The 25,204-nt window shown below is 43.7% G+C and overlaps 1 protein-coding gene across 6 annotated transcripts; it reads left to right on the top strand.

Annotated features, from left to right (window-relative positions):
* Window positions 1–834: 834 nt before the first annotated feature.
* On the top strand, window positions 835–25,192 carry zdhhc2 (zDHHC palmitoyltransferase 2). 6 transcript variants are annotated; one of them, XM_023814718.2, is made up of 14 exons: window positions 835–1,181; window positions 3,735–3,761; window positions 4,894–4,988; window positions 6,284–6,370; window positions 8,617–8,737; window positions 9,423–9,492; window positions 9,591–9,623; window positions 10,232–10,382; window positions 12,386–12,518; window positions 18,985–19,111; window positions 19,621–19,713; window positions 20,180–20,295; window positions 21,310–21,371; window positions 22,857–25,192. In XM_023814718.2, the coding sequence occupies exons 1-13, from the start codon at window positions 1,055–1,057 to the stop codon at window positions 21,348–21,350; spliced, it is 1,221 nt and encodes a 406-aa protein (XP_023670486.1). In that variant the 5' UTR covers window positions 835–1,054; the 3' UTR covers window positions 21,351–21,371; window positions 22,857–25,192. The 6 variants fall into 6 exon arrangements, with proteins under 6 accessions (XP_023670486.1, XP_023670489.1, XP_023670487.1 ...); XM_023814719.2 differs by having other exon boundaries at window positions 838–1,181; window positions 10,232–10,352; XM_023814720.2 differs by lacking the exon at window positions 6,284–6,370 and having other exon boundaries at window positions 839–1,181.
* The last annotated feature ends 12 nt before the right edge of the window (window positions 25,193–25,204 follow it).

Here is a 25,204-nt window from a genome sequence, read left to right as displayed (position 1 = left end):
ATGAACCAGATACACAGGAAGAGGATGATAATCAGGCTCTGCCAAAATATAGATCCTCTGTTGTCCAAGGAGTGTGAACTTTACTCCCACGCATAGCACAGTTTTGTAACCTTTCCGATTCAGAATTATTTGAATTAATTTGAGGCTAAAATTGATAGGTAGCTAATGGTTACAGATAGGCCCTGTTCCACTGAGGATTAAGCTTGGATCACCATCAGTCTAGTCAAATGCCAATCATCGAGTTTATTGTAAATAGGAAAGAATCACGGTAAAATGAGCACATATCAAATGATTACCCTCCCAGTATTCCAGAGAAGTCCTACCCTATACACCTCAGGTTTGGTTAAAATTACATTATCTTATCACTATATGCATCACTGTATTACACATTGTACAGCCGTTAAACAAATAACATCATGCTTAGTATTTCCAAGATACCTACACAACAATATTATTTAAAAAGGAATTCTGCTTGAGAGCGTGGAGCCTGCCCCCTAATGAACAGTGATTCTCATATCGGGTGAATAGATAGAGTATTATAATATATATCTAAAATATCTGAGACCATTTTCTCATGATAGCAGATGAGGTGGACTACTATCCAGAATTATTACTTTAATTAAGCGGATAATAACCTAAGTATTATCCGGACCGGAAACCCTAATCCCATAGACAGAGTGTTTCCAGTCGTGTTTGTGTTTGATACAAAGCAATATGGAGAGCTGATTTCTTAACAGTACTGCAGTAATCTGCTGGGTTTCGTTATTGAGATTCGTTCCCTACGATCGGGAGCCTCGCAGCTGTGCGGGACGCACCGACGAAATGTGGTTCCGCTGCTCTCCATGTAGACGACAGGCAGCAGCCAGGAGGCGTCACGGCGGCTCGCTGGGGGAATGGGCGGTACCGCTGCGATGGACGGAAGCGCGGAGGAGCGCACCAGCTAAATACTACGGGCTCTGCCATCTGGATGCTGCTCACCAAACCCGGTACACCAGGGGGAAAAGAGGGGGAAAAACTTCTTATTTATCTCGATTTGATGTTGTTTGAATAAAAGATGGCGCCATCAGGCTCAAGGAGCGTTAAACGAAGCTGTCAGAGAGTTTTATACTGGATCCCAGTCCTTTTTATCAGCATCATAGTGGCTTGGTCCTACTACGCCTATGTTATTCAGCTCTGCATAGGTAAGGATACGATTCACCAGTGAAACTCAGCGCTGCGCATATAATGCAAAGCAATGCAATTAAAAATATAATTTTAATTACTGATAGACAATTTCAATGTATATTATTTCAGCATCTCATGTTTGTTGTTTATAACAAAGGGGCGTGTTAATGAGATCGCATTTTATAGATTAGGGGTGATGGTTAAATAAGTGGGTTTTTTTTTTGTAATGAATGGGAATTGATGGAAAGCAAATAAGTTGCAGAAACGTAAAATGAGTAATCAAGTTCTTTAGTATTCGGAGATTGGTAGTTGCTTTGGTCTAAAACGAACTATCGACTACATTTTGCTTTTCTGTGTAAGGTGCGTGCTTAATTTTATAGCGGTTCTATGTATGGTGCGTGTTTAATTTTAATCGGAGCAGATTCACCTTCTGCTTTCTCTTTTGGTCTCATTTTAAAGTTGTAAAAACCCACACATAAAATAAGTTTGGGTCGTAAACACTGTGAAGTTTGTCAGTTAGACACGGACGTAGCCACACAGCAGGTGCGTTTGACATTTTATCACGGCAAAAATAATCCAATGGCTCCCACAAGTGTCTCTGAATGATTTAGCAGACTCCCAGCATGCTCACCATCCCTTTGTACACATTATTTCACAATATCTGCTACAAGATTATGATAACGTGTTAATTCAAGCATGTCAGGCACATCCATCTATATCACCATCCAAACATTGAAATTCTATATTGCCTGAAACCTGCAAGAAAATTTATATTTTCCACATCTTACTTAGTAGTTATCCCCAGTGTTGCAGATACCATTAATAAGGCAGACATTAAGAATTTTTCACTAACATGTTGGTCACTTTTTAATTTGTATATATTTACTCAATCAGTAGTTTAAATGCTTTTTTAAAAAAAAATAAAATGGATACCCCCAGGATAATTTGAGAATTATAATACTAAACACCATTCCTTACGCATAAGCTTTAAAATAAACAGAGAAGCAGGACAGACCCTGAGCGCATGCTGGATCACTGGATGGAATCTCCTTTTTTTTGTGCTAGATGAGGACAAGATGGAGTCTCTCTGGCTGCTGCGTGAGGGTTGTGTCAGGTGTTGTAACTGCCCTTTGTTGATGAGCCAGAGGGGAGCGATTTCAATTTGAACTGCACTCCAAAACGCGCTCAGTGGCTCATGAGAGAACATGCAATATGCTCCAGGCAGGGTGAGCTACAGCCAAGACACATCTGCTGTGGAAATCTGGTCATTTCCCTTATTGCATCGCAGGCTGACAGACCCATGTTCAATGGCCATGCTCCAGTGTTGTCACAGTTACCATGCTGTCCTTCGCATCAGCCAATGGGAAATCTTTAAAGGATTCTAGAACTGTGCTATATTAAAGTAATTTTTCAACCATGCTAATTCTGGATTTGATTTTATAGCTGTACCTGATATTCCGTCATTCGAACAGGTAATGTTGTAAAAGATCAGATTGGCATAGATTTGTAAGAGTCATTTGCGGCAGTGCGTTATCAGCCTTTCATTTCTGTGTCGTGTTGACTGACGATTTAATAGGCTGCATGTGCTGGATCTGACCCAGAGTATTCTGGGACCGATCCAGGATTGTTCTGATTGTTTTGCTGTTTTTGTAACCATGTGTTTAGTCCAGCAGGTCAACTACTTTGCCACATCATAATTAATGTTTCTGCAAGTATTTATCACAGCTAGGCAGGCTAGACCTATTTTTTTGTATTTTTAAGGGCAGGTTTTCAAATGGTAACTGTCAGTCACAGTGCTGTCTGAGTACTGACAGAAAATCAAAACACATTTCATTCTCCTCCCTCAAAATATTTCGCTCTGCACATACAGAGGCAGTCTGCATGTGGGCTTGTAGTGTAGCAGACTTTGTTTGGGATGACTGTGATAGCTTTAATTAAGTCAGGCTTTTTTTTAAGTCATGCTTTTATTAAGTCAGGCTTTATCAGAAAGACAAAGGAGCGACTGAGTCTGCAGCTGATTATCGGCCTGATCTTCTCAGCTGACTGCATACTTGGTAACCTGAGTGATCTCTGCTTTGCCGTCTCCAACACGATGTAAGTGCTACTAGGGGATTTCCTCAAAGATTGGAGCCGGTTTGCTTGAATATTTCAGGTGATCCTCAGCATCACGTATACTAAGGATACAGACAATAAGGGTTCAAGCACTCCTGTATACCATCTGCTTGGATTCATACCACTCGAGGATGACACGCTGATTAAAGTGACGGTTCAGGGCTTTCCGCAGCGCAGTGTCTCTCGTCAGCATTACTCGTTTGCTAAATGCCGCTGCGTTTTTAGTGGGGAGATACTGGAAACTGAATGAAGCTGGCACAGTGTTCTGCACACACATACATAAAAAAATACGTTATATGGTTCCAGCGTATTCCGTATGACTTCCCTGCTTTTGCAAACAGACAGGCAATAAATAGGTGTTACTCCTTTCAAGTGAAGGAGGACGTGGATGATTAAGACGTGAAAATCCAAACATCTCAATCAGAAACACGTGACACTGTTCTGTTAATCACTTTCAGAATCCATGAACAACACTGGAGAGAAAGGTAAGCCATCCATAAATTTCAGTGCACCTGTAATAACATTATCTTGCACAATTCCCTCCCTGTCTGGCATGCTGTGTTCCTGTCACTTCTAGCAGACTTCCTGTACGTCAGTGCTTAGCATTTCTCAGTCATCTGATTTAGCCGGCCACTGACTTAGCCAGGTACCCTTCCTCTGCACATGCTGAGGTAAGGAAGCCTCCCAATCTCTACTCCATTGATGGCCTTTTTGTGCTATCGGGTTTTCAGTGGAAGACTAGGGTAGATTAATAAAACAGGAATGTAAGGAGGATCAAAGATCCCAGCTAATCTAGATGATAATATACACCTTAATATTCACGACTACAATTATTTGCCATCTGATTGATTTTACAAAGCCCCACCCATAGTGGGCACATTCTTAAAATTACTGGAATACCGTAATAGTTTATTATACTTATGCTCACAATATTGAGTTCCTTCAGCAGTCAGCTTCTTTATAGCATTGCTGAAGTCATATTCCCACACAGTCCTATCATCCTGTAGTGTTCATCGTATCCATCCTATGTGGTGGACATTCTCCCTCCCCCATCCTGACTCATCTAGGCTGCAATCATTCACACCCATTTGCAAATGAAAACACCTGATTCATGCTTCAGCAGCCAATCAAGCAGCTGTATCAACCGCAGACACCGATGGCCCGACTCATGTCCTGGTATTGTCAGGTGGGACGGGTCTACAGGCTGTACTGGGAATTGTGGGTAAATGTATGGCCTGTCTATTGGGAGTAGCAGTACTGATATAAATAATTTTTAACTCGTTGAAAACTGGTGTCAAGTGAATATTTGGCTGTATTTAGTGGTATGTGTTACCTCCCAAAAGGTATAGAACAGTGTTTCCCATCCCAGTCCTTGAGAACCCCTGGACAGTCCACATTTTTGCTCCCAGCCAATCAAGAACACAGAAGACCTGGTACGGGTGTGTTGGGATCTGGGAGGGAGCAAAAATGTGGACTGTCTGCGCGTCCCCGAGGACTGGATTGGGAAACACTGATGCAGAGGGATAGCTGAACACATTCTGGGACACCAGTGGTTATAACCTATGATACAATAAGGAGAGTTTGTTCACTCGTCTGCATGTGTTTTTTGTGTTTCAGTCGTTTGCCTCCTGACGTATCATGTGCTGTTCATGATGTTCGTCTGGGCCTACTGGCAGACCATCTTCACCAAACCGATGACGCCGGTAAAGGAGGTGCGTGACTGTGTGCTGGGGGGCAGGAGCTCGGGAAATCGGTATCGTCACAGACTGTAGCTACATCTGTAGCTTTAAGATGGTTACAGAGTCACCAGGAGGTCTGGACCAGGAGGTAGACAACCCTGATTCTAGAATGCTGGCTTTCTAACAGGTTTTCTATACTACCTGATGAATTACTATCTGCCTGAGATCAGGGGTGTTTCCCAATATGCGTACTTGACCATACTCGGGTAAAAATCCTGAAGGTTACTGGTTCAAATCCCTCAGCCAGCAGAATGATTTTGCAGTTGGACTCTAGAGCAATCAATCCAGGGAATGGCTGACCCTGCTTTCCCAACAGTACACTGCTGGATCAAGGCCCTTAACCCCAATCAATCCAGGGAGAGGCTGACCCTGCTTTCCCAACAGTACACTGCTGGATCAAGGCCCTTAACCCCAATCAATCCAGGGAGCGACTGACCCTGCTTTCCCAACAGTACACTGCTGGATCAAGGCCCTTAATCCCAACCAATCCAGCGAGCGACTGACCCTGCTTTCCCAACAGTACACTGCTGGATCAAGGCCCTTAACCCCAATAAATCCAGGAAGTGACTGACCCTGCTTTCCCAACAGTACACTGCTGGATCAAGGCCCTTAACCCCAACCAATCCAGGAAGTGACTGACCCTGCTTTCCCAACAGTACACTGCTGGATCAAGGCCCTTAACCTCAACCAATCCAGGAAGTGACTGACCCTGCTTTCCCAACAGTACACTGCTGGATCAAGGCCCTTAACCCCAACCAATCCAGGGAGTGACTGACCCTGCTTTCCCAACAGTACACTGCTTTGGAAAAAACCATCTACTCATACTAAGTAAATTGTCTCTGAACTGATGTCATGCACCTACTGTAACTCCCTCGGGTAAAGGGCGTAAGGGGGGTTCAGTGGAGGATTAATTTGTGCCAAGGATGTCTGGACATTCTGTCCTTTGCCTTTACCTTCCTGTTTACTTGATATTTGTGCATTTCATTTTGGAGGTCTGTGTCAGGCCTGAAAATGGCTGTATTTTATATTAGGAATCGTGTGTCTGGTACGTCCAAAAATCCTCCTGATCCCTCCAGCTTCTTTATGCCGATGGTTATGCAGGTACCAGGATAGGACATGTTTTCTCATCACTCGGATATTGAAAGAGACCTCCCTGCCGTTGTGTGCAAGCACAGCAGGGGTATAGAAGTCGTGTTCCTGGAGGGGGTGGGTGAGAGGGCAGATGTCCCATAAAAGCATGTTTATCCACCTGTCTGCTCCCTTCTCAGGATAGGGTGGGAAGGAAAAGCCTTATTCGGTCATTTCTGCTGGGGAAACGGCAGAGAGGAGGGGAGACAGTACTGTACTACTCAAAGGTCTGTCACGTGTGTGTGAGATGTGGCTCGTAGCTTTGTTCCGGCTTTAGCTGGGGCACACTGGCTTTTATTTGGCTACATGCTGCCTCTGACTGACTGACTGAATGTCATGATCTTGCCTTTGGTGTTCTTGTGTTGTTCTTCAGGCAGTAAAAGTTGTATGAGCTGTGGGTGTCCTTCAGCTTACGTGGCGTCTTAATGGTTATTTTGTGGTCATTTGATTTCTCACGTGCGTCCAATCGTGCAGTTATTGTGGTTGTCGTGATTGTTATTATTGTGTGGAAATCGTTTCCTTGTTCTGTCCTCACTCTAGAACAGTAGGTGGCATTATACACCTCTATGTTGGTCCGTGACCTGGCAGTAAATGGACCTAAGAAGGGTCTCAGTTCTCTTGGGAGTATGATGACATAAGCTCAGAGTATACTCAGAGTATGATGACATAAGCTCAGAGTATACTCAGAGTATGATGACATAAGCTCAGAGTATACTCAGAGTATGATGCCATAAGCTCAGAGTATACTCAGAGTATGATGACATAAGCTCAGAGTATACTCAGAGTATGATGACATAAGCTCAGAGTATACTCAGAGTATGATGACATAAGCTACATGTCCAATAAAACTGCATCTAGGATGTTATCTGGGAGTATAAATATCTATAAATACTGTTTCTTGTTCGTGCATAATGTTGTTGTGCTTTAATTTTGCATGATTTCATTTCGAACATTTTGTCCAGAAGGCTTTTAGTGACTTACTAACAAAAAACACTAGACAGTAACTGTGTGGAATGAAATTGAAGAGATAACGGATAATAGCTGAGTGAAATGAAATTGAAAAGATAAAAATTGTGTGAATTAAATATACTGTATAAGAAAATAAACAACCCTTTATGGCATAAGCTGTATGGAAGATGGAGCGACTGCTGTGAAATATATAGGCAGGTAGTGGCTATAATTTTTTATATAAGAGTCATTGAACTTTATGTAATAAACTGTCTATAAAATCCATATAAAAATGAATCATGGTGCATGGAGCTGAAGGAATGGGCTTCAAGTTCTTACTTCACAGTAAACTGATACTGAGATACCAAGACTGGCAGGCACTGGGGGGGGGGGGGAGCAGGGAGGGTGAGACCTGAGCAGGTAAAGAAGGTAACATGAACTTCGCCCAGCTAGAAGCAGTTTACAGTGGGATATGAAGACAGGGCAGAACTGGGGTTCAGAGAGGATTGAAGCTGCTGGATACTGTATTGTTATTTGCATGACGATCTTCCTAGATGTTTCATTCTGGGAGATGGTAAGAAGGTGCTGAAGGACGGAGCCATCGGTCACTGCATCTGGTAGGATGTAACTGCACAAGGAATGCTTTCCCTTGCTGTGTTACACCCTGCAACCCTTGGTAATTTTTGGTGATATTATTATATGACATTAATATTATTCTACTGATTAACAGACTAATTCTGTCCCCAGCTGAATTCTGGCGTTTGTGATACCAGTCACGTCCTCATTACATCCGAATAGTTATATTATATTATATTATAGTCACTACCAAATTTAAACTATAATAGGCTATTCATTAAAGTTAAATGAGATCTCGTTGTCATAATAGGACATTTAAATCACCCTCCTGGAGACTTGTAGCATTCCAGAAATGGAAATATCTCTATTTTGAAACCATTGTAGGTTGTTGTCTACCATCCTAACAATTACGGGCCTTCAGTTTTCAGTTACAGCCTATAAAATAACTCGGTGTGTAGATGCCATCTGGTTGTGCTGACGACCCATCAGCATTCCTGGCCAGAGGGGAAGGGGAGTTGAAAGGGCAAAGTGAAAACGCACAAGCTCAGCTATAGAAGTTTCCCGTAGTACTGCTCACAGGTGTCTTGAGAGCAGGGGCGTGGCCAGACTCTCTGCTCTCCCTGACAAAATGTCACCTTGGACCCAACCCTTGGGTTGCCACTTTCAAAAGTGATCGAATTTGCTGGTGGGGGGTGGAGGTAGAGTAATGTTCTAGAATAATGTTTCCCCAGCCTATAACTTGAAATCTATAAAGTGCTGGGCCCCCTGAATCTGCCAGGGTATCTGTGCCCCTCTGACGCCCCTGCTTGAGAGCGATCACATGTAACCTGAATGAATATTGTGCATTTTCTGAATGGTCAATGTGAGTGAATGAATGATCATCAATGACGAATGGCTGAGTTTGTTTGGAGTTACTGGTGAATTCTATGATGTCCATTGTCCTCTGCAGTTCCAGTTGACGCTTGCAGACAAAGAGATGCTGGAGCGGGAAGATCGCTCAGAGTCCCAGCAGGAGATACTGAGGAGGATCTCTAAGGATTTGCCCATCTATACGCGCACCATGTCTGGAGGTAGGAGGTACATTTTTACTGCTCTTATATTGAGCCTGTTCCTACATTTTGTTTGAGTCGATAATATATGTTATTGAAGTCCAAGGCTGTCGAAGTTGGGAAGTAATCCATCCATCCATCAGCCGCATGCAGTGAAAACGTATGTAAGGGGCTGCATAGGACAGCAGGCAGAGGAATACCCTGTACAGGGTGATATTTATAGTAAAACTATTGATCAGTGTAGCGGCTCCATGTTCGGAACTGTAGCCTCGTACATCTCGGGTTATGGGTTCGATTCCTCCCCTGTCTTTGATTGTGGACTTTTCCTTCCCGTATTTTTGCTGGTTTCCCCCTGCAGTCTAAAAGCATGCGGTGATGTGAACTGCACTCTCTAAACTGCCTGCTGCGTGTGACTGTTTGCCCAGAGATGGACTGACATCCCATCCGCTGTGTTGTACCCTCTTTTTCCTGGCATAGACTCCAGGCTCACTTTGACACTCTGCTGGATAAGCAGCTATGGAGGACGGAAGAATAAAAATCGGAAGAATTATTAATACCTATGGCAGAAATGCCTTTTATTGCAGTACAAATTTCTGAACTAAACCAATCAATGTGCCATTGTAAAATTAACATATTAGCATATTAGTGATGTGGGCTGGCTGGTATTAATTTCTGCGTGCCTCTCTTTACATGGGGCTTCCTTCAGCTGTCCGTTACTGTGACCGGTGTCAGATCGTGAAGCCGGATCGATGCCACCACTGCTCAGTCTGCGATAAGTATGACGCGATGCACGCCCTACGCTGATACCACGACCTTCCGTATGGATCTTTCAGGTCCACTGTGGCTCTGTTATCTCACCACTAATATTTCACAGGTGCATCTTGAAGATGGATCACCATTGTCCATGGTAGGTCTCCTTCTTCTGTTGTTTTTACTACTGTACATCTTCTATAGTTTCATGTTTCATGAAGCAAACGGTTTAGCATCATGGCAAATAAGTGACAGATACTGTGATGCACGGTCCAGTCATTCTCAGCCTTCAGATTCTCACCAACGACGGCAGCCTTATGCTGAGCTTTGCCATGTATCCATGACTTAATTATGAGCAAAAAAAAAATAAAAGTAATATGATAGGAAATTAAATGCCACGTAATGTATTAACACAGTCCTCATTATAGTTAAATGCTATAATTACCTTCAGCTGGCAGTAGTCAGCTAAACATTAATCAACACTCAGGCATGACTACATTGCGGTGAGATTGTTAAAGGAAAATACCACCGGATGGGATGTTATTTTGTCAGAGTTTTGGTGGATTTTCTCTTTGAACCAAGTGGGTTGCAGTAACATAAGTTCAGGGTAGTATAGTTCCTGCTGGAAGGACTTCTGCAAATAAGCTAATTAAATGTAATCATCAAGGACCACCTTGTCCCTAAGAGTCCATTCTGCATTCAGCATCATATCTGGTATTGCCTGTCGTACTCAGGTCTGGTGCTCAGATGTATTTATTTTTCCAGGGTGAACAACTGCGTGGGATTCTCCAATTACAAGTTCTTCATGCTTTTCTTGGCGTATTCTCTCCTCTACTGCCTCTTCATCGCCGCTACCGACTTACGATTTTTCATCAAGTTCTGGACCGTAAGTTTTGGATTATTTCTGTCTTTCAAAGTGAGTAAAATCTAGTTAAAGTATTCTTAAAGTGCTTCATGAGTGACATGTACCATGACGTTCGACATGCTATACCCATAGTAGACCAGTTACAGCCACGCATGCACACATGAATTCTGGGTTAGTATTACTACTACTCTTCATTCAAGCTTTTCAGGAATGCTGCATAGATTTCAGGTACTACTGATTTAGCTGTGTTTAAGGGTCATCACAGCTGGGAGCAGACGGCAGCATTTTAACAATCACAGCAGGACATCTGTAATGAGATCATTAATGAGATACTGCATGGAAAATGGCATATTAGTACTACTGATTATTACTCTGCTCTGGCCGCAGAAATGCTGTATTACCTCTCAATTTATCATCGGGTATTTTTCCCTGTAAAATTCTTTAGTTATAATTGGCAAGTAGGTATAAGAAAGAGGTTAATTTATATTTGTATACATGCGAGACTATGGAAACTAGGTGAAATGAGGTACTAATTGAATTAATGTAATGTTTTTACTAGGGCTGTGAATTGATTAAAAAAAAGAATCACACTCTTTTCTGTGATTAATCACAATTAATTTCACCTAACATTAAAACTTATAATCATAAATATTTACACATTTACACATTGAATATCAAAATGTATGAACAATTAACACAAAGGGGAATATATGGGTTATTCTAACAAACTCATTACTGTAACACATCAATTTTTTCTGTTTTTAAAATTAGTTTGACGACAGACTCAAATTATACAACTTCATTGTTTAAACTTTGCCTCTAGGGTAGTTAGTCAGTTTTGTGAAACTGCCATTTATTTCGGTAGTAAACAAAAGTATTTACAAGAGTTATGGACGTGACAAAAAATGACAAAACTAACCAAAAATTTGGCAAAAATATTCAGCTTACAAATTTTTTTACTGAGGGGTACCTGCAATAAAGTCAAAAGATTTTAAAACTTTTTATCTAGTTTTGTGCTCTTTGATTTTTGGCTACCTATTTGGAGAAAATGATTTAAAAAAAATCATCAAACCAGAGCAAAACCGGCATATAATATAGCTACAAGGTAATGTCAATTGCTCTACATGAAAAACAAACACTGCATTTCATTGTAACTTAAAAAAAAAAATCTGAAGTTTGTGAGAATGACCCACATCTCAATATTTAATGGTGTAGCTAAACTTGTGATGTATAGATTATTCATTTCCAACAAAGTACTATTCGCAAGCAAGTACAAGCTGAATTTTAATGCTTTCAAAAAGTCATTGAAAAGACATATATCATATGTACATATAATTGCAAGTACTCAACAGGCGTATTGACACACAATTTAATTCGGACAGCATGATTGATCTAAAATCTAAAACCTATTTGGCAAATGGCTCTAAAAACAGAAGCCGGACAACCACTGAAAGTGTGCTTAATAACATGAGAAAATCTTAAGATTTTTAAAGCATAAGCTTTCAGTAAAATAAAACAAATACTGCAAATTACAATATTTATATCCTATGGACTCCTCCATCTGGCAATTTTTTAAAAAGCGAAATTAACAGGCAACATCTGCTTGTGAGATGCTAACTGAATATCTTTGTTTTCGCTCTGAAGTCTGGGATTCTATGTAACACGACATAAACTCTCACGCTGTTTAAATCCAGGATGGAATGTTATATTATAGGTTTTCTCATATTATTCTCCCATCAAAATGCAGCATGTGTTAATCAGATCAAAAATAATCATGCATAATGACTTTAAAATTAATGCTATGCATTAGCACGATAAATTCCCAAGCCCCAGTTTTTGCATTTACTTTTCTTACTCCAAGGAAGGTTCCCTTCTTTTTAAGAAATGTCTCATCCTGGCTAGACATTGTCCTGCGTAGGCTGTGTGTGAGGCACAGTTTACATGTCAATGTTTATGCGTCTGCATGTTTCTGTTTCCACGGCGCCTTGTGTCTGTGTGAACGTGAAACAACTGCTTCCTCTTCACACTGCGTCTGAGCGTGTCTCTTCCCACAGAGCGGCCTACCCGACACCCAGGCCAAGTTCCACATCATGTTCCTGTTCTTTGCTGCCTCCATGTTCTCTGTCAGCCTGTCCTCTCTCTTTGGATACCACTGCTGGCTGGTGTGCAGGAACCGCTCCACACTGGGTGAGCCGCCGCAGCCAGACCCCATGCAGATTCATAGAACCTGCTCCACGTAGGGTGAGCCCCCCCAGAACCTGTTCCATGCAGGGTGAACCCCCCTATAGAACTTGGTCTACACTGTATGAGCCCCCCCAGAACCTGTTCCATGCAGGGTGAACCCCCCTATAGAACTTGCTCCACACAGTGTGAGCCCCCCCCCCCAAGAACCTGTTCCATGCAGGGTGAACCCCCCTATAGAACTTGGTCCACACAGTGTGAGCCCCCCCAGAACCTGTTCCATGCAGGGTGAACCCCCCTATAGAACCTGCTCCACACAGCGTGAGCTCACCCCCCCCCAGAACCTGTTCCATGCAGGGTGAACCCCCCTATAGAACCTGCTCCACACAGGGTGAGCCCCCCCATAACCTGTTCCATGAAGGGTGAACCCCCCTAAAGAACCTGCTCCACACAGGGTGAGCCCCCCCATAACCTGTTCCATGAAGGGTGAACCCCCCTAAAGAACCTGCTCCACACAGGGTGAGCCCCCCATAACCTGTTCCATGAAGGGTGAACCCCCCTAAAGAACCTGCTCCACATGGGGTCACCCCCCCCCTCTAGAACCAGTTTCATGCAGGGTGAACCTCCCTATAGAACCTGCTCCAGCCCCCTCAGCCAGACCCAGACTCATTTCGCAGAGAGACTCCATCCTGGGTGAGCTCCCCTTAGCAAGACAATAAGCCTATTCACACCACAATGAAATGCCTTAATTATGGTGTCAGGAAGTGTACTAGTCCTGGGTATGACATTTACTGCATCCAACCTTGCAAGTGGTCTTCCAACTTGCAGGGAAATTATTTGGGGGTTGGTGCCAGGGATTGGCACTCCAGCCGCTGTAAAGACATTTCACATAGCTCCGACAAAGCAGACAGGACTCTTTTCTGCTCTCTGCGGGAGTAGCTCTGCTGCAGCCGCCCACAGTTAGGCTGCACTCATGATGTAGGGGGTGGGGGAATGCCTTTGGGACCCTCATCCCTGAAAGAGAAGAAACCGCCGGAGAGCCAGTGGTATCAGGCCTGTTGGGGATTAGAGTTGTTGTGGAGCTGAGGCGTTGCTCCGACCATGGTGAGTGATGTCTCGATGAGCGAGACATTTTATTTGTAGCTTCGCTTGGTTGTTGATGGGTGCCTATGAGGTGACACTCCTCTGGTCATGGGTGACTTCAGTGTGACCACGGGCACTGACAGGCTTGGCTATGAGGATTGTGTCGGTCCCCATGGGTCTGGCGACCGTGGTGGAAGTGGCTCTATGTTCCTTGACTTTGCAAAAGGTCAGGGCCTGCGGGTCCCTGGATCCTGGTTCCAGCACCTAGGGCCTCATTGTTGGACTTGGTTCTCTAACACTGGTGGTGCAGCAAAGGAGATCAGTCACATCCTCGTGGGCATATGCTGGAGGCTCCAACAGAACTGCCAGGTCTACAGAAGTGGCCAGTTTATGATTTCTGACCACAGACTCATTAGTGCTATTCTGATGATTCAGCTTAGGTCCAGTAGGCTACCACCTACTAGGAGAATTAAGCTGGACCTGGCCAGACTCCAAGATCAAGCTGTTTCTAATGAGTTTGCATGCAGTTTGTATGAGGAACTTCCAGACTCAGGTGCGACTGCTGGAACTAATATGATGTGGGAGAATTTACATGACAAGACCATAAATGTTGCTGAGGTTTGTGTTGGAGGTGCCAGTGTTCCCTGAAGGAGGTGTTTCATCTCGCAGGGCACTCTGGATATTATCGAGAGGAATCGCATTGCACGGCTTGATGGCAACTCTGGCCTGTACCAGGAACTGAGACGGACAGCTGCGAGGGCTCTGAGGACAGATAAGCAGGAGTTTGTTAGAGGAATCAGTGAGCAAGTGACACACCATCTATGGTCTAGTGACCCATGTCCTGCTTACAGAGGAATCGAAGCATTACGTACACCTGAATCTGCTCCTCGGAGAGTCTCAGTCAGTGTGGGTGATGGAACGGTCCTTACGGATCATGCTGCAGTTGTGACCTGCTGAACCAGGTACTTTGAGCAGCTACTTAAAGCTGATCCTCCAGCTATGACTCTGGACATCTCTGGGTCCACAGTTCTTGAGACTGATCCTCCAATTGGGTGGTTCACAGCTAATCTTACTGAGATCGCACAGGTGGTGAAGCAGCTGAGGGTAGGGAAGTCTGCAGGGATTTATGGTGTCTGGGGTGAACTTCTCCAGGCTGCTTAGTCAGGCTGTCCTCCTGACATTGCAAGCAGTCTTTACTTCCATTTGGGAGATGGGTGTCATCCTAACTGACTGGAAAAACAGGACTCCTTGTTCCTATCTAGAAAGGGAAGGGTGATTACCCGGATTGCAGCAGCTCAGAAGTTAACACTGCTCTGAGTGCTGGGTAAGGTCTTTGTTAGGATCATCTTCAACAGGATCCGTGATCACTTGCTCACCTACCAGTGACCAGAGCAGTCTGGTTTTACACGTAAGAAGTCTACCATTGCATCCTGGCACTGAGTGAATAGTTTCTTGCAGCCTTTGTCGATATTCGTAAAGCTTTCGACTTGGTTGATGGAGTTGCCCTGTGGGGCATCCTGAGTCCGATTCTGTTCAATGCTTGCATGGACTGGCTGCTGGGCAGGGTCATGGGGTCCAGTGGCCATGGGGCATCTGTTGGTGAAGAAACATTCAATGATCTTGACATGAAGCTGTTATCCTCGCAGAGTCAAAGGAGGCTCTGATCGGGGCTCTCAAAAGACTGAGCAAGGAGTCTAAGTGGCTGGGCTTGCGAGTATCCTGGATAAAAACCAAGATCCAGGCCTTTAATGACCTCTTTGGCACAGTCACCAGCAGTGTCTGTCTGAATAGATAGTGTCAACCTCATCGAGAGGTTCACTTACCTTCGGCAGTGACATTCATTCCTATGAAGCCAGCAGACAGATTGGGAGAGTATGGGGGGTCATGATATCGCTGGAAAGGAGTGTGTGGCGCTCTCAATATTTTTGTAAGAGGACGAAGGTCCAAGTCTTTAGAGTCCTGGTGCTCCCTGTTTTGCAGTATATCTGAGAGACATGGAAGCTGTCCAGTGACCTGAGACAAACACTGGACTCCTTTGTGTCTTTCCGGAGAATCCATGGGTATCACTGGTTTGACTTTGTCTCGAACGAACGGCTGCTCAGGGAGTCTCGAATGAGGCACGTTGCCTGCATTGTGAGGGAGCGTCAGTTACGGAAGTATGGCCATGTGGTGAGATTCCCTGAGGGTGATCCGGCTCACAGGTCTTCTTCTTGGAAAAAAGCCTCCTAAACCTAGTACCTCCTTTGGTCTGTTATCATTCCAATCTGCTGCTGCAATGGCTGAAATTTCTACAGAGATCTTTAAAACTGGATAAATTTATATCTGTCAAGGCTTTCAAGAGCCTACTTAGGAACATTTTTTATGACGTGTGCAAATGTTTTAACTATTTTGTTAATGCTTTCTATAAAAAAAAAATCTTTCCATACATTTCTTTCTATAGTTTTTAAATTGTAAAGAGACTTCAAGGACATCCTGTGTGTGTGACACACACACACACACACACACACACACACACACAGGATGTCCATGAAGTCTCTTTACAATTTAAAAAATATATTACAAAGGCGATTGATGAGATATCTTCTTCAGATTTGTTCTATGTACTCAGTGGTTATCAAGTATGTGTGTGTGTGTATGTATGTATGTATGTATGTATGTATGTATGTATGTATGTATGTATGTATGTATGTATGTATGTATGTATGTATGTATGTATGTATGTATGTATGTATGTATGTATGTATGTATGTATGTATGTATGTATGTATGTATGTATGTATGTATAGTGCTTTCTGGCGAGGTGGTGCAGTGGTTAGCACTGCTGCCTCACAGCAAGAAGGTCCTAGGTTTGATCCCAGGGTTGGGCATAGGTACTTTATGTGTGGAGTTTGCACAATGTTCACGTGGGTTTCTGCCTGAGGCTCTGGATCCCTCCCATGGTCCAAAAGTGTGCAGGGCAGGTTGATTGGTGAGTATAAATTGGCTGTGTGTGTGTCTGTGTGTAAACTGCAGTGTGTTGGTGACTGCCCAAGGTTGGTGCCCCTTGTTCCTGGGATAGGCACTGTGACCCCAGTTGGGATTAAGTGGTTACAGTGATGGATGGATAAAAATTGGTGTGGACCCACAGCAGCTGGACCAGGCCAAGGGATCGTCCACAAAACACCTGGCTGCAGCAGATAGACGGGCATTTCTGGAAGTTGGGACTGGACTGCATGTTGGCCTGGGGTGGGGTTGCCAACTGGGATCCTGAGATGTTTCATTGTGTGGCAATGTGCTATCCAAGTGCATGCCCTCAAAGCTGACCTGACTGAATGTGCACCTACAAAAAAATGGGCAAATAGAACTGTGTGGTTAAATTAGTATCCCTGGTTGATGGTAATGTTGGCTTTGTGTAATGTAGGGCAACAGGACACAGAGTAGTGAAAGAACAGGGTGAGAGCCTTGTTGTCCTCATTCAGTGCTGGGTTGCATTGAAACATTGGTACTGAACACAGTACAAATTAGGGCTATAGAGAAGAGCATCTGTTTATGCTGGCATCTTACCGGTTTATGAGGGCTATTCTTAGTCTGCAGTGACATTTTCTGATGTGTACGTACAGTGGCAGGGCTCTCTAAACCAATGTTTCCCAACCCAGTCCTTGGGGACCCTCAGACAGTCCATGTTTTTGCTTCCTCCCGATAGGGAGCAAAAATGTGGACTGTCTGGCAGAGGACCAGGTTGGGAAACACTGCTCTGAACAGCTTTAGGGTGGATTTTTGTTACAGACTCTGCAAGGAGGTCTGACTATAGAAAGTCTGGGGATTTACCTTTGCCTTTGCAGTATTTGAGAAGATGGGGGTATTGTTATATGTAGTGAGTGCTGTAAGACTTGGCTTTCTGAACCTCCAAGGGCTTGTTTGACAGTGCACATCCTCCTCATTGCGTTTTTAGCTCTGCAACATTGAGCGATGTCTGACACTTTCAAGAGTGCAGTAATGGTCATTAATTTACTGTATAGACAGGTGAGGATTCAGAGCTTTTTTAAGTCCTAAAAGGGCCCAGCTGATGTTCTGTGAGGATTTTTCACTCTAATTGTTATGCCTGCCTGGGGTTAAGAGCCAAAGAAGAACAGAGCAAACACATCTTCCCTCAAGAGCAAACAGTCACACACAGTTCAGTAACTCAGGATTTTCTGTCTTTTTTGGCTGACAGATGTGTGATTGACAGAATCTTGAGCTTTTGTGTCAGCGTTTGGAAGGTCGTCATTTCAAAGCCTGGGTTGGCAAAGTGATGCTACTGTTGGACCCTTGAGCAAGGCCTTTAACTCCGTTTGCTGTTGGGGTGCTGGATCCTAACTGACCCTGACCTCTGACCCCAAAACTTCCTCTGACTTGTAAATGTATCCGGGTGTCTCATGCAGAGCAAGATGGGATCACTGAAAACAAACTACCTCAAGGTGATGAATAAACTATCAGTATTCTATTCTATGGAAAATGATTCAAGGGCAATCTCATCATGATATATATTTTCTCACCACAAAGTTCTACAACCTGAAGAACCTCAGAAGAGTACCTGTGACACACTAAATCCCGGTATTTAAAAAGTACCACAGAAAGGGACACTGGTTGTAAATCGACACATATAGTAACACTAAGTGGGCGGTTGAGTTTGCACTGGAGGTTGGCTGAGGTTTTTGATATGTAACATTCCAGTTGGGGTGGTATGGTGACATAGTGGTTAGCATGGTCACCTCACACCACTGGGACGAGCGTTCAAGATTCCACCCCAACTGTTTGGGGTTGGCATGTTCTCCCCATGTTGTCCTGGGGTTTCCTCCGGGTACTCCAGCTTCCCACCACACTCCAAAAACATGCTACGTTGAATTGGAATTACTGAATTGCCCGTAGGTGTAAATGGTGTGTATGTACCCTGCAATGGGGTAATGCCCCATCTTAGGTTATTCCCCGTCTTGGACCTGTTGCTTCTCGGGGGGCTAGACCCCCCTGACCCTGCATAGTGAGTACTGGAAGCAGATTCATTTTTCACGTCTCATTGTGTCACGATCCGACATGGAAGCAGGCGACGGAAGCCGTGAATATGAACGAAAAGGGCTTTATTGCTGGGGTAACAGACTCCAAAACACACGTAACGTCAATGACCGGACTGGGGAAACGAATGGAAACGCGGACTAAATACACTGGACTAATGACAACAATCAGAAACAGCTGGTAAACACTGGGAATCCACATGAGGTTCACGAGGGGGGCATGGCACAGGAGGATCAGCACGATCGGGGTGTGACACATTGTAACCTTGTACTGGGTAAATAGTATGGAAGACTGGATTGCTCAACTGTTAGTAAATACAAGCGCAGTTGGTTTTATTTTTCATCCACCATTATTGTTCCAGAGGCCTTCCGAGCCCCAGCCTTCCACGATGGAGCAGACAAAAATGGCTTCAGCCTGGGCTTCAATGAAAACTTCCGGCAGGTGTTTGGCAATGATAAGAAGCTCTGGCTACTGCCTGTCTTTTCCAGGTAAAAATCTCTCCCAGTGTGTAGGTAGCATTTGGCTGACACGATGAAACTGTCCGCAGTGCCGTTCGTCATCGTTGCAGTCCTCTGTTTCATGGAGGGTTCTGCAGATTCCAAGCAATATTTCCGCAGAAAGAAGTAATGGCTGAGTTTCATAATACAGGCAATATTGGATTAATCACTCATGCTGGATGCATCAGTAGTCTGTCTCCTAGGGGTTTATTTCCAGAGGGATGTGGTTGCCAATGTCATCTAATGAGAAATTATCTAAGACTCATGTTATCTATGAGGCCAGGAGCTACTCATAGCTACTCATTACCCCAAAATAAATCAACATTATGCATTGAACTGTCATTTCCAACCTGATAGATGAATTGATTCTTTTAGTGATCGTACTTGTAGTAGCTTAAGTTTGTGGTTATTCACCTAGTATTGATCTTTGCAGTCTGAAGGTTTCTGTGATGGTAGAAGGGGAGTGTTTAGCATCATGTCTTCGTGTGTATGGTGTGCAGCCTTGGGGATGGCTGCTCATACCCCACCAGCCTCGTTAAACGGGATGCCGAACAGCCGCCCATACCGGCTGGACACAATTCACCCACCCAGAGGTGAGTGTGCACTCATGGGAGTTTTACTCACACAAAAATGCTCTGAGGGCAGAAAGAAAAATGATTGGTTGAGAGAGATAACCAATCAGATTGTAGAGGAAATGGGTCCTAGCAACTGGAGGAGCCAGGACCAAGACAACTGACTGCTTGGTCCCGCCTCCCCTAGTTGCTTGGACCCATTTCCTCTACAATCTGATTGGTTATCTCATTTAAATCAGGGTTTGAAACATTACTGTTTGCTGCAGCTTTTCAAAAGTCAAATCGACAGTAGTTTATTCATGCATTGCCACTAAAATGTAAATGTTAAAGTTAACCATTTATTTTGGCTGTCAAATTTTTGTTTTTATTGTCTTTTAAATGTTATTTTAATGTATCCCTATCTTGAAAGCACTTTGAATTGACTTGCATCTGAATTGTGGTCTATAAATAAACTTGCCTCCCCCCTTCACATTTTAATTCTCTCCAGTACTGGTGATGCCCCCCAGTTTCCTGCCAAGCCGCTGAGGGAGTCCCAGAGTCGTCTACTTCCTACGGGCCATTCTTGGACGAGGAATGAGCAGGTCGAGGATCAAGACACGCGCGGTGAGGTCACTTACAGCACAGGCCTGGGTGCAGAAACTCAAGGCGGAAAATACATGGTTAGACCCAGTGATAAATCAGCTTAAAGTACACAATAAACCGCAGTCTGCGAAACCTGCCTCAGGAGCGAGTCTAGTCATATAAATCATTACTTGCTGTCTACAACCATTCTCCAGTTATGATAAATTATTCATGTAGTTTTTTGTAAGCCATATTATTCGTTCTCATTTGAAATTCTTTTTTCCACACAAACAGTATTTGCATAGTAATTTTATAACTGCAAATCTGACAAAACACTCTCATCTGATCTCCGGAAATGCACCTGATTAAAAAATATGGCTGTCATCACCATGGCAACTGACACAAATCAGCAGAATCAACAGATTCATAGTTACTTTTATTAGTGACAGACGGTGTGAGACAGATGATATGATTCGTCGTACCAGTCCTGTTACTTTACTTCATAGGGGAGTTTGACTGGACATTGTCTGGGCAGTCCAGGGGAAGTCGGAGCTGCCATTTTAGGCTGCTTAACCTTGGAGTAGATACATCCTATGATAAATGTCCATCCATCCGTCCATCCATTCCCTGCCGGGGGGGGGGGGGTTACCAAGGCATTCCCAGAGCAGCCGAGAGATATAATCTCTCCAGTGTGTCCTGGGTCTGCCCCGGGGCCTCCTCCCAGATGGGCATGCCCGAAACACCTCCCCAGGGATCCTAACTGGATGCTCGGACCACCTCAACTGGCTCGTTTCGATGCGGCGGAGCAGTGGCACTACTTTGAGATCATTCTGAATGTTTGAGCTCTTCACCATGTCTCAAAGGCTGAGCCCAGACACCCATAGGTGAGGGTGGGAACGTAGATTGACTGGTAAAGTTTGGCCTTCCAGCTCAGCTCCCTCTTTACCACAACAGAACAGTACAGCATCCACAACTCTGCACAAATTTGTCTGTCATTCAGTAAATGTTAAATAAATATTTGTAGCTCCAATGCTCTTTGTTTGTTTTGTGTTTTAGGTACAAGCAACCCAGCCATGATCATAGAAAATGAGACTTAATTTTTTAACCTGGAGATGAAGGTGGGTAACTGAACTAAACGTTTCACTCAGAATCCGAGGTTCACATTTTGCAAAATTCAGGCTGGTCCAGAGATCTCAAACATAATGAAAGAATGTGTGTCTACTGAGGTCATGATAATCATATTATGACATACTCATGGTAAACAAATAATCAAAGAATATTTGATTAACCTGCATTATTCTGCTACCTGTAGTCTCTCTCTTCCCTGTGTGTGTGCGTGTATATATATAAACTTAAAATGAAAAACTATTTAGATGACTAAAATATGACTGATGTGATTGAGAAATCATATCCACATTTTAACTACATGTCCAAGCTAGAATTTTCCAGTTTGTATATCGTATATGTCTAATATCGGATTTTTCTGCCATGAATACAAAGTACAATTGAATACAATTTCTTAAGATCAGGAGGAAGGATTTGAGAGCATAAAGGCTTGTTTTTCTGCTAGCTGGCCACTGATAACGATCCCAGAGTTTCACAATGCCTGATTAGGCAGCACCAAGCCATGGATGCTTCAGGCATATCCGCTTCCCTACATATAATTGCAGCTTTTGAACACGATATGTGGGAATGAGGAAGCAGTGGCACTCATAAAGCACAGGGAGCTGTTTGGGTTTGGGATATGAAAGCTGAAATGCATCCCCAGGGTGCAGATACCATCACTGAAAGGGAGTACAAGGTAATATTATGACTATTACCGTGAAACACAATCGGTCCACTCAACCAGAGCAATGACTGAATCTATCCTCTTGAAGTAATCTCTCATTTGTATGTGTTGTATATCCCAAAATCTTTAAAACATTGTATAAAATTCTTTAAAAAAAAGGCACGAAAGGAACAGAATTAGCATTTTTCGAAATACAAGCCAAATAGTGGGTTTTGTTTACGCGACATGAATAATTCACGCGCTAAATCCTCAAGGCCAGGGATGACCAATCTTATCCAGTAAAGGCCATAGGGTATGCGGGTTTTCACTGCAACTCACTAATTAGATTACTAATTGGAGGTTGGATTGGATGAAGAGTCCTCACACCTGGGTCTGAACAGCTGACATAAAGGTTATCCCAAAAACCTGCGTACACATTGGTCCTTTGCAGATAAGATTGCCCACCCCTGCTCAAGGCACAACAACGGTAAGTTAAATTGCAGTTTTAATAGTCTGTGATCTTCAAGTCAAGAGGCACGCTCAAAAATGAATGCTAAATCATGCGACAGAATGTGATGTCACTGAATTTCCATTTTCTTGAAAGGTTTATCTATACAACTTGGGTAAAGTGACGATCCTGACTGGAAAAACATCCAGATTAGGAGTATGTGATGCCTGTTTTGACACATGAAGGCATTTTTCGTATGTATTCATCTGTATTTTTAGCATTTCATCCCAAGTGCTGTCCACGTACTGCAGCTCTTATGAAACAGAGCTATTTACCTGATCCGATGTCCACCTCCCTCAACCCCCCCATGTTCTCCTGTGTCCACAGCCTCCAGACTGACAGCAGAGGGGTCCGATCAGCCCCCGCGCTCACCAGCCTGCGTAGGCACATGTCACCAGTGTGTAACTCTGCCATCGCCTGTCTGGCTGTCTCCATGCTCCTGCTCGAACGCAGTGTTAAAAAAAAAAAAAAAAAACTGTTTTACGTCCTCTGTGTTCTTTATTTGCCAAGAAAGCAGCCGTGTAGCGTCCAGTTGGGGCCTGTGCTGCAGCCGTATGGAGCAGGATGAGCCTGAGGGCCAGGCTCATTTCAGTTAACGCAGGGACCAGGCTCATTTCAGTTTACCCAAGGGCCTGGTCCATTTCGGTTACACCTGGAGCCAGGCTCATTTCAGTTTACCCAAGAGCCTGGTCCATTTCAGTTAACGCAGGGACCAGGCTCATTTCAGTTTACCCAAGGGCCTGGTCCATTTCGGTTATACCTGGAGCCAGGCTCATTTCAGTTAACCCAAGAGCCTGGTCCATTTCGGTTATACCTGGAGCCAGGCTCATTTCAGTTAACCCAAGGGCCTGACTCATTTCAGTTACACCAGGAGCCAGGCTCATATCAGTTAACTAAAGAGGCAGGCTCATTTCAGTTTCACCAGAAGCTATGCTCATTTTGCTTATCCCAGGGGCCAGGCCTATTTCAGTTACACCTACAGCCAGGCTCATTTTACTTACAGCAGGAGCCAGGATCATTTCAGTGACAGGTAGCAGTTGATCAATTCACTCTGTTCCTGAAACAAAATGACTAATTTATTTAAATGAGAAAAGCTCTGTCAGTTTAATAACTGGAATATTTGACAATACCTGGATTTTCTGTCAATGTTATCTAACATTGTTTTATATATGCATCTTTTTATACTTGTGAAATGCATACATCAGAGTAAGATAAAGCATAAAGTGATACACGAATCAGATCATTTCAGCAGACTCCCACGAGCCAAAGAGGGATGCAAGATTATTTGTATACCGTAGCATCAAGATGAATTTTCTTGCGTGATAATATATTGAAAAGAGCAAATCTAGCATATTAAACATCTGGGAAGGCCGCAGGTGCTTTGGTTTCTACAGGAAGACTGTTTCATCTTTCCACCATTACAGAGTTTGCACAGTATCTGTGATACTGCAGCTGCTGAAATTTTAATTGGAGATGTCCTGGCTGGTTCATACACCAGGCCCTCCCTGCCATGCCTGTTTTAAGTGAAATTGGGTTGAGGTACCCCACGTTCCACCCAATCTCCAGGGATGGTTCACAAGGCGGCGGCTACATTATCTGGCATTGCTGATCTGAGGTTTGTTTCCCCACACATGGACTGTAGGATTTAAACAGGCAAACCAGATTCAGCTCTTCCATTTTTCTAAGGCTTGTGGCCTCCAGTCAGCACTGCATGACGCTTGATGTAATTCAGTTGATGTTTTAAGCAGTAATGCTACGTCGTATGGTGTAAACTGGGACGTGTGGCTGTGTATTCCCCAGACGTTATTTCTGTACTTGCTCACACTGGAGGAAAGGACAGCAATCTGGACCATTATTCTAGACACGGAACAGCACATCCGTTTGCCTGTTTGAATATTCCATACCTGAGATGTGGGCATGAAGCCTCGATCTGCGGGGTTGTGCAATCAGCTGAGTATGAGCTGTTTCTGCCACAGCATATAGACTGATAGGCACCTAGAAGAGACTCCTCCACAGCGATGTGTGGGCCTCCAGGTGAGCCGGTGGCTCCAAGGACTCCCTGCCTCAGCTGAGTCATCCACTGACAGAACCTTTGTACTAGAGGGTTTCGGTAATTATTTAGTTTACTTGCGTCACAAGGTCTCAGTTCCCCAGCTGTCGCTACCTGTTAGTAGTCCGGCCAACGTCAAGTTGGGTGAACGTAAGCATCATATAAAACGAACGACTGGCTGTTGCGGTTTCAGAAACGACGCGGGACAAGAGCCACTGCCGTTTGTTTAGGTCTAACCGTGAGAAACTATGCGAAATTATTTCATTGTTATCAAGTATATCCAGATAAATTTGATTCCAAGAATTAAGAATTACTTGTATAATGAATAATACTATGCCATGTAATTTACTGTGAACTGTTAAAAAATGTTTGGTTTTGTTACACTGAGGAATGCTGCATTACTTCTTTGAGAAACTTGTCTTACTATGTATGCTTTTATCAGATGCAATCGATGTATTACACAATAGTAAACTATATAATCTATTTTTGTATGGTTCTATTCATTGGTGACATGCAGTTTTTTCCCCTTGGGCATAATTGTTAAGGCTGTTAAATGTGTGTCATGCCTTGTCCAGAAAAGAAATAAAGGCTGGTGCTCAAGTGTTCCTTCTTAGCTGTTGTCAAG

Source organism: Paramormyrops kingsleyae, chromosome 12 (genome assembly GCF_048594095.1).
Source record: "Paramormyrops kingsleyae isolate MSU_618 chromosome 12, PKINGS_0.4, whole genome shotgun sequence".
Taxonomy (NCBI): domain Eukaryota; kingdom Metazoa; phylum Chordata; class Actinopteri; order Osteoglossiformes; family Mormyridae; genus Paramormyrops; species Paramormyrops kingsleyae.
This window is presented reverse-complemented; position numbering and strand designations above follow the sequence as displayed.

Coding starts and splice junctions, on each gene's coding strand:
- zdhhc2 (XM_023814718.2), top strand. CDS start 1,055: ATGGCGCCATCAGGCTCAAGGAGCGTTAAACGAAGCTGTCAGAGAGTT. Junction 1,182..3,734: donor TGTTATTCAGCTCTGCATAG/GTAAGGATACGA, acceptor AATCACTTTCAG/AATCCATGAACAACACTGGA. Junction 19,714..20,179: donor CACAATTCACCCACCCAGAG/GTGAGTGTGCAC, acceptor AATTCTCTCCAG/TACTGGTGATGCCCCCCAGT.